Source organism: Corvus moneduloides, chromosome 13, assembly GCF_009650955.1.
Source record: "Corvus moneduloides isolate bCorMon1 chromosome 13, bCorMon1.pri, whole genome shotgun sequence".
NCBI classification, from domain to species: Eukaryota; Metazoa; Chordata; class Aves; order Passeriformes; family Corvidae; genus Corvus; species Corvus moneduloides.
Genome location: NC_045488.1, coordinates 9,570,899 through 9,584,813, shown reverse-complemented (window position 1 = coordinate 9,584,813; position 13,915 = coordinate 9,570,899). Strand labels below are relative to the sequence as shown.

The following is a 13,915-nucleotide window of genomic DNA, read 5'->3' as shown; positions in this document are numbered from 1 at the left end:
TGTGGCTGCAATAAATGATCAATACTTCTGGAGGTGTGCTGCTTGCATTATTGCTCTTAAAATATTCATGGCTGGTAGTCAAAAGAAGCAAGCACAGCATGATTAAGTAATGCCTTCATGGACTAGAAATCTATTAAGATACCTCTAGATAGAAGCACATCGGTATGGAACTATTTTATTTTGCTTAGAAAATTAAAAGGGAAAATTCAGATTTCTTGGAAGAATTTTCAGAAATAAGAATTTTGCTTATTTACAAGATCTAGTCAGTGGTAAAACTGTCTGCTATTAAAAGAAGTGAAAAACATACTAATGAGAGACATTTAAAAAGACACCAAACTGAACTAAATAGAATGGTCTGAAAGAGTTTTGGACTAGCAAGAAATATGATGTGTAGGATCAGCTGGGCAGCCCACCTCATCTATCACTCCCATGCCCTTTGAGCCACTGGGACAGGAAAAGATTTCTGAGTTTAGTGAAAAGGACAAACCAGTAGAACAGTCTGAAAGCCTCTGCCTAGGAGGGGAGAGCTGCAACCCGGACAAACTGCATCATGAAAAAATACAAATAATCTGTGTGCCCCCCACTTGTTAAACTTTCATGAGTACTTCAGAGAGACTAAGATAAACAAACATTTGGCTGCATCAGCCACAGCAAGACCATACTAATATTGACTAATTCTGACTTCCATCTTTATCAGTTACCTTGGCTGGCAGAAAGATAAGGGTAACTGGAGAAACAGGCACAGCTTCTGTCCCCTTTGTAATCATGGCAAAGAACAGAATAAAAATTAAAACAACTTCCATGATATTTCTATTCAGGAATTCTATTTGGAATACTGATCTCTTCTCATTCCCTACTACAACAATACGTAATACAAACCCTTCTTTATTACTGACTAGCTTTATTATGCACAAGAGCTCTAAACACCACTTAGTCCAGATATTTTGAGTGATCCCTCCCCAAATGTGTGTCCATCTTAAAATATACTGAATGTCTTCAGCTGTCACCCACTTGAATGGCAGCTGTGAGTACCAGAAACCTTAAAAGTTCATGCTGAGGAGTGACACATTATCAAATCTTTGATATAAAGAACAAGTGATGATATCAACAGAAAACGAATAGATTCCTTTTCTAAAATAAGAGTGTTAACAGAGAAAAAATGAGTTTTGGGGTTTTTTTCCTTTTAACACAGGCCCTTGCTTTGCAACAGTCTGTGGAGGTTTCAGGGACCATAATCTGGGCTTTGTTCAAATCAGAGTCACTGGACATCAAGGGACATGTTCAACCATCACATGCTGCTTTGACCCTGTCCCAGAGACATTCCAGTTCAGAGAACTATCTGCTGCATCCATCAAGTGTCCTGCCACAGGATGGGAGCATAAATGCCTCTGCTGACTGATGGGCACTGCTGGAGATGCTGCTGAGCATCACCTCAATGAGATGATTTATTTGGGCTCAGTATTGCAGGGCTGAAAATAGTTTAGTAAAGTTCTGGGATATTTTTAGATGAAACAAAACCCCATTGTTAGCCTACAATGAATAAAAATACTGCAACACTGTAACACCATAAAATGTTGTAAGGCTGCTGAGGAATCAGCCAATACAAATAAAGCAGGTAGCAGGTGGATGGGACATCTAATGTTCAGAAAATGTTCCCTTGTGTTGCAGAAGCCAGTTAGACTAAAAGCAGCAAAAAACTATGGGTTGCTGGGGTAGCTTGAATGTGCCACCGTTTAACTTATTAATTTAGAGAATGGCAGAAAATTTTTAAAAGAGGCTCATCTTGCTGGTTTCTACACAGATGTATGCAAATGGGCTGAAAATCAGGCAAGTCAAAAAAAGCCCTAAAGCTGTTCTTTTCATATGCACTGAGAGGGGGGAGTGAGGCTGCATCTCATCTCTTCCCTCTGTCTTTATCTTATGCTATGTTTAGATTCTAAGTTCTGAGTTGACTGCATTTCCTAGGTAATTAAAGCAAATTTTTGGATGTTAGACAAAATATCTCAGTAGGAAAAATTGAATTCCCAAAGCCAAATAGCCTGTAACTATAAATGTTCCTTTGATATAGTTTCTTTGCATTAAATAACCAAGCATCTTCTAGACTCCAAAAGACTTCTTCCCAGTTTCAAACGTTATCCATAAAGTTTAAATTTAAATAAATCATCACTTTGAAAGGCTCTTTGTATCCCATCCACATTAATTTTTATGTCTTATATCAGTCAACAAATATTGTTAAAAGTTCTCTGAAAACCATGCTTCTGAAGAACTTTGTGCAGTAAGGAAGCTGCCCATCTCTGAAAAGGCTAAAGCTACAAAGAAGGTTTTCATGTGGCTTTTGCAAGCACTGTACTGTGTCTAAAACATTTCCACTTTCCTCCTTCCAGGCTCCCAGATCAAAGACCTTTCTCCCAGAAAGGACCAAATGCCATGAGTCCTGAACAAACCCCAATTCTATTTTTTTTTTCCTCCCTCTTTTTTTTTCTTTTTTTTTTTTTTTTAACCTCAGGGCCCTGGCATATGCATTCCACATGGCTGAAGATGGAACAAAAGCTCTTGTGTGGCTGCACTGATGCTCTTTTAACCATACTGTGAGGGCAAGGACACAAAAGCAGCATATACTGAGGTAGAATAAGACCTTTGTTTACTGTGCACTGATAATTACTAGACACATTTTCTAAAGAAAAAGTGCACATAAACCCTCAAATAAAGTGATATAATACTGAGTATTTGCTGTCATAACATCCCCAGTACTGCCAGTACGCTTGAGAATTTATGGCCTATTTTAATTATATTTGGACTTTATTACATAAATGATTTTTATTTTTGCAGTGTCATCAGATTCACATTTCTGCTTGCAGTGAAATTTGTTTTCAGGCACTGGAGCATTCGCTAATGCTAAAAATTTAAAGTTAATTTTCTGTCAAAAGATAATTTATGTTGTATGTGGATTGATATACAATGATCAGCAGATTTCCCAAGACCATCTACTAAGGGAGCATGAAATTACCATGACAATAATACAACTGTTCAGGATGCAGCTTCCAGTTCAACTTATAGGTATAATTTCTGGAGTTACTCTTAAAAATTATTTTATGAGGAAGGCCTAAAGGTTGAGATCCATGGTGTCTCATTTCTTTCAGTATAAACTGTAATACAGCTGAAAAATAATTTTTATAAAACACTGGCATATCCAATAATTACGTGTATTCTGCAGAACAAATTACTATTTCTACAGAATAATTCACTATTGTTTACCCATCTGCTTGTTTATCTACCAGTTCTGAAAGTCAGGGAGTGGGATCAGGTATTTTTACTGTATTTTGTACAATTGATTAATAGTGTTACATTGTTTTTCTCGAGACACAAGAGCCTGCAAACTTCAAAGAATGTACAGGGCAAAGAACTACCCAATCCCTGTTCAGCAGTGCTGTGCTGCTGCTGGAGTAAACCTTGCACAATCCCTGTTCAAGGATCCTTTCCTTGTTCAATCCAGGAACAGTAAAATACAGATTTCCATTACACTTAACAAGAGGCTCTGCTGGCAGCTACAAGGGACAAACTTGGACAGGCAGAATGGATTCCTTGTTGACATAGTAGATGTCACCCATCATGTGAAATAAATGAAGTAAATAACACTTTAAAAAACATTATGCAATTTGTTTCAAACGTATTTCTTTTAACATGGACACATCTAAGAAAAAAAGAAAAAAACCTCAACCATTCTGCCAGGAGATGAATAAATTCTCTGCTTTTCAACATAGCTCCCTAATTGCAAAAACTTGTTTTGACAATATTTGCTTGACTATCACTTGCAAGTATTTCTGCAGTGTTTTTCACCATTATTTAGCATCCTTACTCAGTCATTAACTGGTAAAGTGAAGTTGATGTAAGAATACACACAAAAGACCCCACCAGCCAACATGTGCAGCAAGCAGAAATAATGCTACAATTATGCCTTAACTTCAGCAATACTCCAAGAAAAATATTTTCCCAAGCAACAGAAGATAGATTTAATCTTTTTGCTTTTCAATACACTCTGTCTTCTACTTTATTTCATCACATCTTGACCACTCTGAAGCCTTCTGATTCTTCAGAGGAAGGATTAAACATTTACATTTATACTGTGCTGCTTTTCCTCTGAACTCTAGGATTTATGATTCAGTTTCATATCCACAGATAGCAAATTATCTCCAAATGTTCACCAGTGAGTCACTATTAAGAACTACTGAACAAGGTCAATTGACAGTCTTTGATGTTTCCCGTTATTTTAAAAGTTCCTTTTGAATGTTTTGAATTTGAGTCTAAAAATAAAGAAAAAAGAAGGTGTGTCATTATATTAAGAGATTTATTTCCTCCTTTTGAACTTAAAACACTTTGGCAGATCTATGGCTCATCCAGGTCATGGCTTGCTCACAGATAAGCTACTAGTGCAAAAGTAGCAAAAACTTTTTATCCTTTAAAATTTCCCATCTCATCTTACTGAGTTTTTGCAACATTAAAAGTATTTAACTTCCTCTCTCATAGGAGTTAAAAATATTTGCCAAAATAAGGGAAGGCAATTTGCTTGGTTTAGTACTGTGGAATCTGGATGATGCATCCTGGAACTCGTTTTCTCATTTATATAATGACATATGCTGGGACATAAGTGTAACACTTTGTCTGGAGACATTATTTGCACTTACTTTCCAGTAATATAAACTAAGGTGATAAAAAATTCAGAAAGATCAGTAAGTTCTTTAAAAACTGAACTGCTAGTACTGAAAAGAATAAGCTAAACCTATACAATGTAATTAATTTAGAAATTTTGATCTCATTTTTAGCCATCTCAATTTCCAGCTTCTTTCCAATGTGATTATCATAACTTAATCTGCACCTAATTAACACCAAACTCTCTATTCTAGAAAAACTATTAACGGTTATTCAGATGGCAGCAGAGATTACCCCGTGGCAGGGCTGAAAAGTGACAAGTTCAGAGAAGAGGATTTGCTTTTCCCTAAGAGAACACAGTGACTGCCCACAACAAACCCCCACACACTGACTGCACCTCCTACTCCTGACCCACCTTCCGCACTTCCAAACTTTCACAGGGTTGAGAAAAAGGCACATCAATTCCTCCCTGGGCTACCACTGTGGAAATTTTGATGGATGCCTATACACAGCACAAACTAAACCTGCACTGGATTATGTGGTACTGACACTCGTAATGCTGAAAAGTAATTTATATGGAGTTACTGGGACTCCACAGCAAGTTTTAAACCCTAGCTGAAGAATCTTAGTTAAATCATCAGATCCAGCAAACAGAAACAGATCATTACCCAAAGTGGTGGAACTCAGATTACACAGTACTATATTTAAGCACATCATTTAAACTTTTTCCCCTCAGTTAGCTAAAAATAAAGCAAATTTGATAGCTTTAAAAAAACCATGAAACCTTAACCTGCATTTTTTTTATTAACATATTTTCCAACAATATGATCCCTGTGACAACTCCATAAAGAGAGTCTGTGGAGACCACCAAAGAAACTCACTTGTTGCATTTTTTTTTTTAATTTCTGGGGGCAGCCAGTTTGTTTTGCTGTGTCTGACCCCCCCAGGTGGGGACTCACCGAGGGGCAGGAATGCCAGGCGGTTGCCAGCCATGGAGAGCTCGTTGAGGCAGGGCAGCTGGCACAGGTGGCGGGGCACAGACCACAGGTGGTTCCTGTCTGCAGTCAGGTACTGCAGCGAAAGGCACATGTGCAGCCTCTCGGGTAACGTCATCAGGCGGTTCGTGGAGATGTCCAGAGTCTGCAGCTCCCGCAGGTCTCCAACCTCTGCACAACAGGAGTTAAGAATGATAACTATTTTCACAAATAACATCTCAGAAAAAACCCTCACATAAATTAAAACCAAAATTCATCAGCAGTGCTGCTTTTCTCTTATGATACTGTTCTATCAATCCATGTTGAGAACTGATACTGATATAATCTCCATCATCTTCATACATCAAAAAGATTTGGAATATGAAGATGATGGAAATTCTTAGTATCAGTTAGGAACCTTTATCAGTATGGTCAAGTATGAGATCTTTCAGAGAGCATTCCTGAATTGTGACAATTACTACTGTCAAAATATCAAGCATTTTCCAAGTCCTAAATCAGAACGAGGGAAAAAAAAAAAACCAACCCAAACTAAAATGCAAACAAAAACACATTACAAAGCTTGCTGATATTGAGGGTGTTTTACACAACCTCAAAATCTGGAAAATCAAATGGAATTAATTTTTTTAAACATTGAGGATGAAATGAGTGACTACTTAAGATTCTCTTGCAACAAGAGTTACAAACACGTGCATAGCACTTCTTGCTTAGTGACAGTCTTTCACCCAGCATGCTTGGGAAAAACAGCTCTGTCTTCATCATACAGTTCAGAAGGTCTAGTTTAAATTTGAAAAGAAGTTTCTTAATAACCTGTGATATTGTTCTACTGTAGGAAGATATTTCACTAAGTTCTAACCTATAGTTGTAATAATTACAGCATCTAGAGATTTTATTTTTTATTATTTCAAGAATTTTAAAGTAAATTTTGTGTTTCAAATAGTAGTGTACAATTTTTTAACATAGGTAACAAATTAGATTCTTAAAAGCCTGTAAGACATGATCACACAAGCAGTCTCACTTGTGCAACAGTGTTTTTCCTTGTGTCTGGCCTGTGAAACAGGATGCAGGACTGACTGACAAATACATTCAAAATATATTAAGCAGCTCTGCAGGTGACCTCAGTGTTTATTTAGTTATTCTTTTACAGTTACTCTCAAAACTGGATAACTCTATATATTATTTTCCTCAAACAGGGGAAACCATAACATTTTCCCCAAGTTTTGTTTTGTTTTTAAATACTTCACAGCAATGCAACCAACCCATGAAGTGCTCAGTGCCCCTAAAACTTGCTGCAGTTCTCAGCGTCTTGCAGACCCAAATGTACTTTGGTCTCAGCTGAATGAAACCAGCTCTTACATCTTAGAGCTGCTAAAACAAGATTCACTAGAATGTTCTACACTGAAAACACCAGACAATCCACACAATCCACAATCTGTACAATTTACAGCTCTATCACCCAGATTTTTTACAAAGATATAAATAGGGCAACACTGTTAAAGTTAAACAGAACCTGTTGTGCCCTTAAACACTCTGCAGCAAGAACTAGAAAATTCTGTTCCTTGAGCTCTAAGGTTGCACCTTGTATACTACACACAAAGAAGGAAACAAAACACTAGGTTAACCCAAGCTGTTTTCTACACAATGGGAAAAAGAAGTTCACCTTGGGAAAAACTGCTATAAATGTTACTTTCAAGACCGGAAACATGAAAAGGAAAGAAAAAGAAGTTGTAATTCAGTATTAGAGATTTTCACGTAAGTAATAGTTAAGCAAAATACATGTGCACATTTAGAAGGAGTTTCTGCCCACTGCAAAGAATCCCAGCATTAACTACAATAAAGACTCAACAACACAGTTTATGCATCCTTTCAGAAATATTACTGACAGAAGCAGCTGCTATACACAGATGATCACTCTTAGCTTTGATGTCAACAAGAATAATAAGCTTTACTTGAAAAGGGTTTTTTTTACTACAAGATTGAAAATAAATGACAAAAGCAAAATCATTACTACTAAATAGCACAAGACTACTGTGCAAAAAGAACTGCAGCAGATCTCATGTCGAAAGAGTTTTATATTCATCACAAAGCCATATGCTTGAAAACAGTGACAGGAAAAGAGCCACCTACATTCAGCCAAACCACTGACCACATGCAGTCAACAATAGGCCCAGCTATTTTAATGCACTAACCTTCTTCTCCGCCACTAAAAACAGTTCTCTAGTTCAGTTTAGGTCCAAAATCCCATAAATGTTACGGTTGGCAAAGCTGGCAGAGTTTCAAAGGCATTGCTAGAATGATATGTTTCAAATCTAAGAGGAAATAAAAGTATTCTCACTTTATCCTTCATCCAAAAAACACATACCCAAAACTTCATCCTCTCTACCTTAATCTCCCAATGCATACCAGATGTAAACATCCACTTTCAACATCTAGTGCCACATGTTACACAAACACCCACTGACCCACAATGAAGTTTCAGACTAAGCCAAACAACATAAAGTGCCATCATATTAAAGATATAACCCCCAGACTCCCCACCATAGTGCTCAAAGCTCAGTTTGAAGAACATGCTCAGACATTTACTAATGACACTAAATTGGTTTTCATCTCATTAAAGCAAAGGGAAACAATAAAGAGGAATAACAAAAATATATAAACAGTTCATTAATAAGTTTTTCAAGTTTTTAGTTACTAAATACTATTATCCTTGTTTTTAAAGTCTTGCAGCATAAATACTGCAGGAACCCGTGGCTAACAAACACAATGAAAGACTTGCAAATCTCTCTCTTGCTGTCACCTCATCAAGCACTAGGATACACCAGAGGTGAACTTTGGAAATTTACAGCAGATCCAGAAAAGAAAATGGCTATTCGCAAACAAAAAGAGCTGACAAAGGGACTTTCAGATTCTCCCAGCACCCCCAAGGGTAAGAAAGAGACAAGCATTACACATCACCATTAGACCATATTGAGGAGTTCCAATTACATTTAAATGAAATTCATAAAAGCGTAATTTACAATTTATATTAGCTCTAGGATTAACACTATCAAAATCAACGTGGCAGAGCACTGAGCTCCATTCCGATATCAGAAGCCAGAAAAAAACCAAACTCCTCGGTAGCTTTGCAACCCCCCAGCTCAGAAGGACACAGATTTATGGAAGCAGAGAGAACCCAAACGTGATGTTCCCGTGCTGGTTCGTGGACTCAAGTGTTTCATCCGTGTCCATCTGCAGGGACCGCTGCTGGCACATGGAGCTGGGCAATTCCAGGGCCATATGGTCCCAATGTGTTTGCAGTGCACACATGAGGGGCTGACAGACTGGGAATCCAACACTCCCTGACCCCACAGAAACTTCCCTCCTCCAGCCTCTGAGGGGCCGTGCAGTGCCACAGACCCACACAGGCTGTGCTCTAAAGCTGCCAGCCTCGTGGAATTGATTTTACCCCTTTTCTTCCCTGATAACATGCAGATTCAGAAGGGATCACTGCAGCTCCAAAAAGCAGCCTTTGCATCCATTGTAAGAGCTCTCCCTAACTACTTGAAAAAGAGACAAGTGCACTGTCCTCTTGTGTGTTGGAGTTTTCAACAAAAATCTGCCAAACAGATCTGACCCCAACACAGTGAAAAAGAAACATCAGCATACCTTTAATATTTTTCTTTAAAAAAAAGTGAAACCTGCAAAGAATTTCAGGGAATGTCCAAAATTATTGACCTTCTAACAAAACTGTTTGTATAAACATAAGTAGCATCAAGAAAAAAGAAAAAAAAAATCTCTGATTCAGATGGTTTAAATGCCAGTTTTTAAAATTAATTCCCATGGTTTTACGTGAAGGAAACAAAAAAATCCCATCTGGAAATAAGCAGCCTATACAACATACAGTAATTGCCAAAAGCAATTCAAACTTCCTTAATCTTTCTAGGGTACAGGCCTCACCAGCTGCATGACCCAAAAATAACTAACAGTTTTTCTTTACATTTCAAGAGTAATCCCACCTTTCCCTGATGGGCCATAAACCAAAATTTCATCCAAAGATATATGAAACACATACACAGTTGGATTTGAGTGTATGGGAGGCATGGGTTTACTTTAAATCTGAGTCCTTATATGCCAGTAAAGTTAAAAAGGGGGACAGGAAAGGGCTACAGACCTACCTGCATGAGAATGCACCTCAAAGCAGGATATTAAGGGAAAGTAGAGAACCTACAAGGAATGGAAAAAGGGACTGATCAGCAAAGAGAGCTGGCACTTAGAGGTCAGGCTGCAGAAGTTAAATGCAAACTGCCAGGAGGCCAGGAAAATGGGAACTCACAGACAAACAAAAGGTTTCTCAACAAGAAATTAAGAGCAAGAAATGAAGAACTGATGTCAACAAGGAGTAGAAATTAGGAGGACAAACCAAATATTAAATTAGCTTTTTGCATCGTTTTTTCCTGTAAGAATAATGCTGTGTATGAGGACAGAGACAGAATACCTCATGGGAACAAGGACAAAGCACTGCAAATTACCACATCCATTACTAAAATGAAACGAGGCTGCTTAAAACAATTTGCATCCCAGAATACTGAAGAAAAAAAAGAAGGGTTAAAGGGTTATATATCAAAATTGCAGACCTGGGCACAAGGATTCTCAATGAATAGGACATTTTCTGGGATAGCAGCCTAGGGCTGGAGAAGAAATGTAGAACCTGTGTTCAAAAAAGCCCTGTTAATGTGAGCTCAGTGCTCCTCAACATCTCAAAACAACTGTTTTAAGGGGAAAGAGCACGCAAGAGTAACCAGTGACTGGAACATAAACAGAAAGCAGAATGAAAATGCAGCCCAGATCTTCTCAAATGTAAATCAAGTCATACTGGTTTATCTTTCTTTGATGAAATTTCTTGGTTAATGGTAACACATGAGTATCACATCTCATGGTAAATTACTGGGATGGAGAAAATATTACTAGTGGTGGTATTCCTCAAAGGGTCTACTTTGTTTAGATGTTCCATTTTCCACCTGGGTAAAAAATAATATTAGGTTTTGGGTTGCTGTTAACCCAAGTATTTAAAGTAGTAGTAACATGGTAGAGAACCAAATTGTCATACAGGAGGAAAAGCAAGAACTTTTAGACTTAAGGGATAGAAATAGAAAGAAAAAGAACAGAAAATCAGCATGATAAGGTGCTGCAAGTCAAGGCTCTGCTTGAAGCAGTTGAAGGAAGAGAGGGACTTGCTATGCTTGTTCACTCCCTAAGGGCAATAAGGCAATTTCTATGTACAGCCACCATTTTGTTAGGAGAAGGGAAGTTTGTTAATATTCCTTTGAACTGCAGGCAATAATGATGGTCTTGCTTTTATCATACAAACCTTTAACAGTCTGCTACCCAAGAGCTCTAACAGGAGGTGATGGATCCTCTCTGTTCCAAGGCTGCAGCTGAGGACTAACAAATCTCTGCTGTTTACCATGGAGTGATGTTTTCCAGCTTGTGGTACCAGAGTGACAATTTCTTATGAACAGTTACAAAATTGAGCACTGTGAGGACTGGCTGTGATTGTGAGCCCAGCCATCCCTCCCATCCCAGGAACTAAAATGAAGGGTGGTTGCTCCAGGAAAGGAATAGAAGGTGCTAAAGTGCCTACCCTACTTCACCCTTGACATAATGTTTTAATCAACTTCTATGAACCTGAGCAAAAGATGCATTTCCCTATTAGACCTGTAAAACCACGCACTGGTGAGGAAGAAGTGTTTGAAGTCTTCCACATTTAACAAAACTACCTGTCCCACTAGAAAAGAAATCCAAGTCTATACATGCCATGAATTTGAAGTGGATACTATTATCAATTTAAAATTGTAACAGACAGGAAGTGTAAGTTTAAATTGCTGAGAGCTTGATGGAAAAGATCTCCTTTAGATCTGCTCCAGGATGTCTCAGGAGGACTTAAATAGACTTTAAGGATGGTTAAAACAAATTAAATGCCTATTATATATCACATTACATTTACTGTCCTACCACGCAGCTCACATTTCACAGACTATAAAAATTAAATTTCCTAGCACAAATCGACACTTAAGATAGACCTGTGCCATCTTCAAACAAGGAAGTTTGACCATAACTGAAATTGGTATCATTAGATTAAAGGACAATGAAAGAGGCAGGCAAACTGAATCCCATTTACATTTTGACACTGCTGCATGCAGCTCTTTTTCTGTATTGCTGGTGAGAGAGCTTGAAAAACGTTCTGTTTCACAAGTCCAACAGACCCGAAGATGATTTTCCTTATATTTTTCCCATACAGGCTAACATTTGTTTAGTTTTTTAAAGGGGGGGGAAAAAAAAATAAAAGAGATACTGGAAGAGATCTTCTGATACTGCAACAACTATTTTATGAAAAACTCACTTTTAAATAAGGTACTGAGTGAGTTCAAACCCATAAAAATTCTATGGAAGAAGAAAGCCTCTATCTCAGCTGATCAAACTTCAATCTCTTAATTTCAAAGCAATACTTATGGCTGCATTTCACACAAATATTCTGTCTGCAAAGAACAGGGGAAAAGATTTTTCTGGGGCAGGATAGTCTTTGTGAATGAGCATAGTCATGTAACACCCCTCAAAGCTGTTCCCAATTCTTGGTTTCACCTACTTGAGCCATAAACTACATCGACTCTTCTCCAAAACACTTAAGACGCAGACAAAGCCCAAAACCAAGTGAAAAATACATACTTCTACTGAACATACCGAAATAGAATCTTTTTTTCCTCAACCTTGCTAAATGTCACATGCAAACTTAGTACCAATCCTTATTTATTTTGTGCCATCATTCACAAGCAAAGGTGAGAAAAGTGGCTCCATAAAGTCCAACCTTGCTAAACAGTAATTTTAGGTCAGCTAAAAATGGCTGAAAATAGACATCAGGCATGAGAGTCTCATTAAGTCAAACTCTTCTAAAGGTCAGTGGTTCCCCATCTTATACCACAATTAAACTTCAGTTAACACAAATGGCAGCTGTCTGAATGCCATGGGCCCAGCACTCTGTGCTTCCCTCAGCATACACACACACAGAGCACAGATCCACAGTGGTTATTAGCCTGTATTTCCTCTCAGTGCAGGTCTGGAATTACATTTTTGTCCACAATTTGATGGTTTCAATGAGAACTGTTAGAATAAATCAGATGATAAAAATACCAGAAATTATCATACACGAGAAAAGTGGACAAGGTGGGAGGAAGGGCAAGAGTGACAGGGAGAGAAAAAAATTGTTTATGCACAAAGGTAACTCAAGGCCATGAAACGATCAGGTTTGCTGTTTTCTTGGTTTGGTTTGGGGTTTTTTGTTTGTTTGGTTGGTCTGTTTTTTCAGAAGACAACCTATCCTTTCATTTTGTTCTAGTGTGCTCTGCCTACTTCACTGCCCCCACAGCAGGTACTATTGCTACACAAACAAGCTAGAGATGTGAAATTAATGCATTAATATTACTCTATGGTTTTATTAAATGATAACTCAAATTTTGAATAGAGCAGCCAAAATGAAGTATAGAGAGTCAGAATGGTACTTTATCAAATATATTGCATGAAAAGATCTGTTAGCATTCTACAGGAAAAAGTCACTTATTTAAGGAGTTTTCTTGCTGTTGTCTCTCCTTTGAGGAGCAGCTGTTTTCCTTTTTCTGGGTGATATGAACATAAACAAAAGTGACATGAATAAAGCATGAGACCTGTTATATTTCTCTTGTTTTGTTTATGTCTGACTATCTTTACTGCTGCACATCATCTACCATTCACTGTGCACTAATATCAATACATGGAAATGGGGGGGAAAAAAGCCTTCCAGAAAAACTTTGTGCATAAAATACAGAGTTGATGATTTGAACTCACGATGCTGGACAGCTGAAGATGGCTACTTGAGTACAACAAACCGGTACTGAAATCAAGGCAAACAAAAGGAGCATCCTAAGGAGAGATTAAGGACAGCTCAGGAAGCCACACAGACAGGGCTAGACCTGGCTGTAAATTCTAGGACAGCTTTTTCCTTTCTTCTTCCAAGGAATAACTTGGAAAGAGAGATCAACACAACAGAGTGGCCTCTGACAAGCACAGATTAGTGGCTTCTAACCGGTTACAGCACTGGTGTCTAAATAATCCACACAAAGACCAATCTGTTGTGACTGTTTGCTATCAACTGTTCCAACCAACTCACAACAGACACATCTTTCTTCTTCTTGAGGTTAGTTGGGGTTTTCTTCTTCCACTAAATGCATAACAAAAGCAATAGGTCCAGGTTCAATTTCGTCTTTCAG

At 37.9% G+C, this 13,915-nt stretch overlaps 1 protein-coding gene across 6 annotated transcripts in view; it reads right to left on the bottom strand.

Annotated features, from left to right (window-relative positions):
• Positions 1-13,915, bottom strand: part of LRRC28 (leucine rich repeat containing 28) — a 51,603-nt gene that overhangs the window by 14,057 nt on the left and 23,631 nt on the right. For 5 of the 6 annotated variants that reach the window (XM_032122594.1, XM_032122595.1, XM_032122597.1 and 2 more), the window contains one exon: positions 5,607-5,813. In XM_032122594.1, the coding sequence (XP_031978485.1) occupies positions 5,607-5,813 (207 nt within the window). Of the gene's footprint in view, positions 1-5,606; positions 5,814-7,828; positions 7,917-13,915 lie in introns of those variants that run through there. The other variant, XM_032122599.1, reaches the window with a different exon arrangement.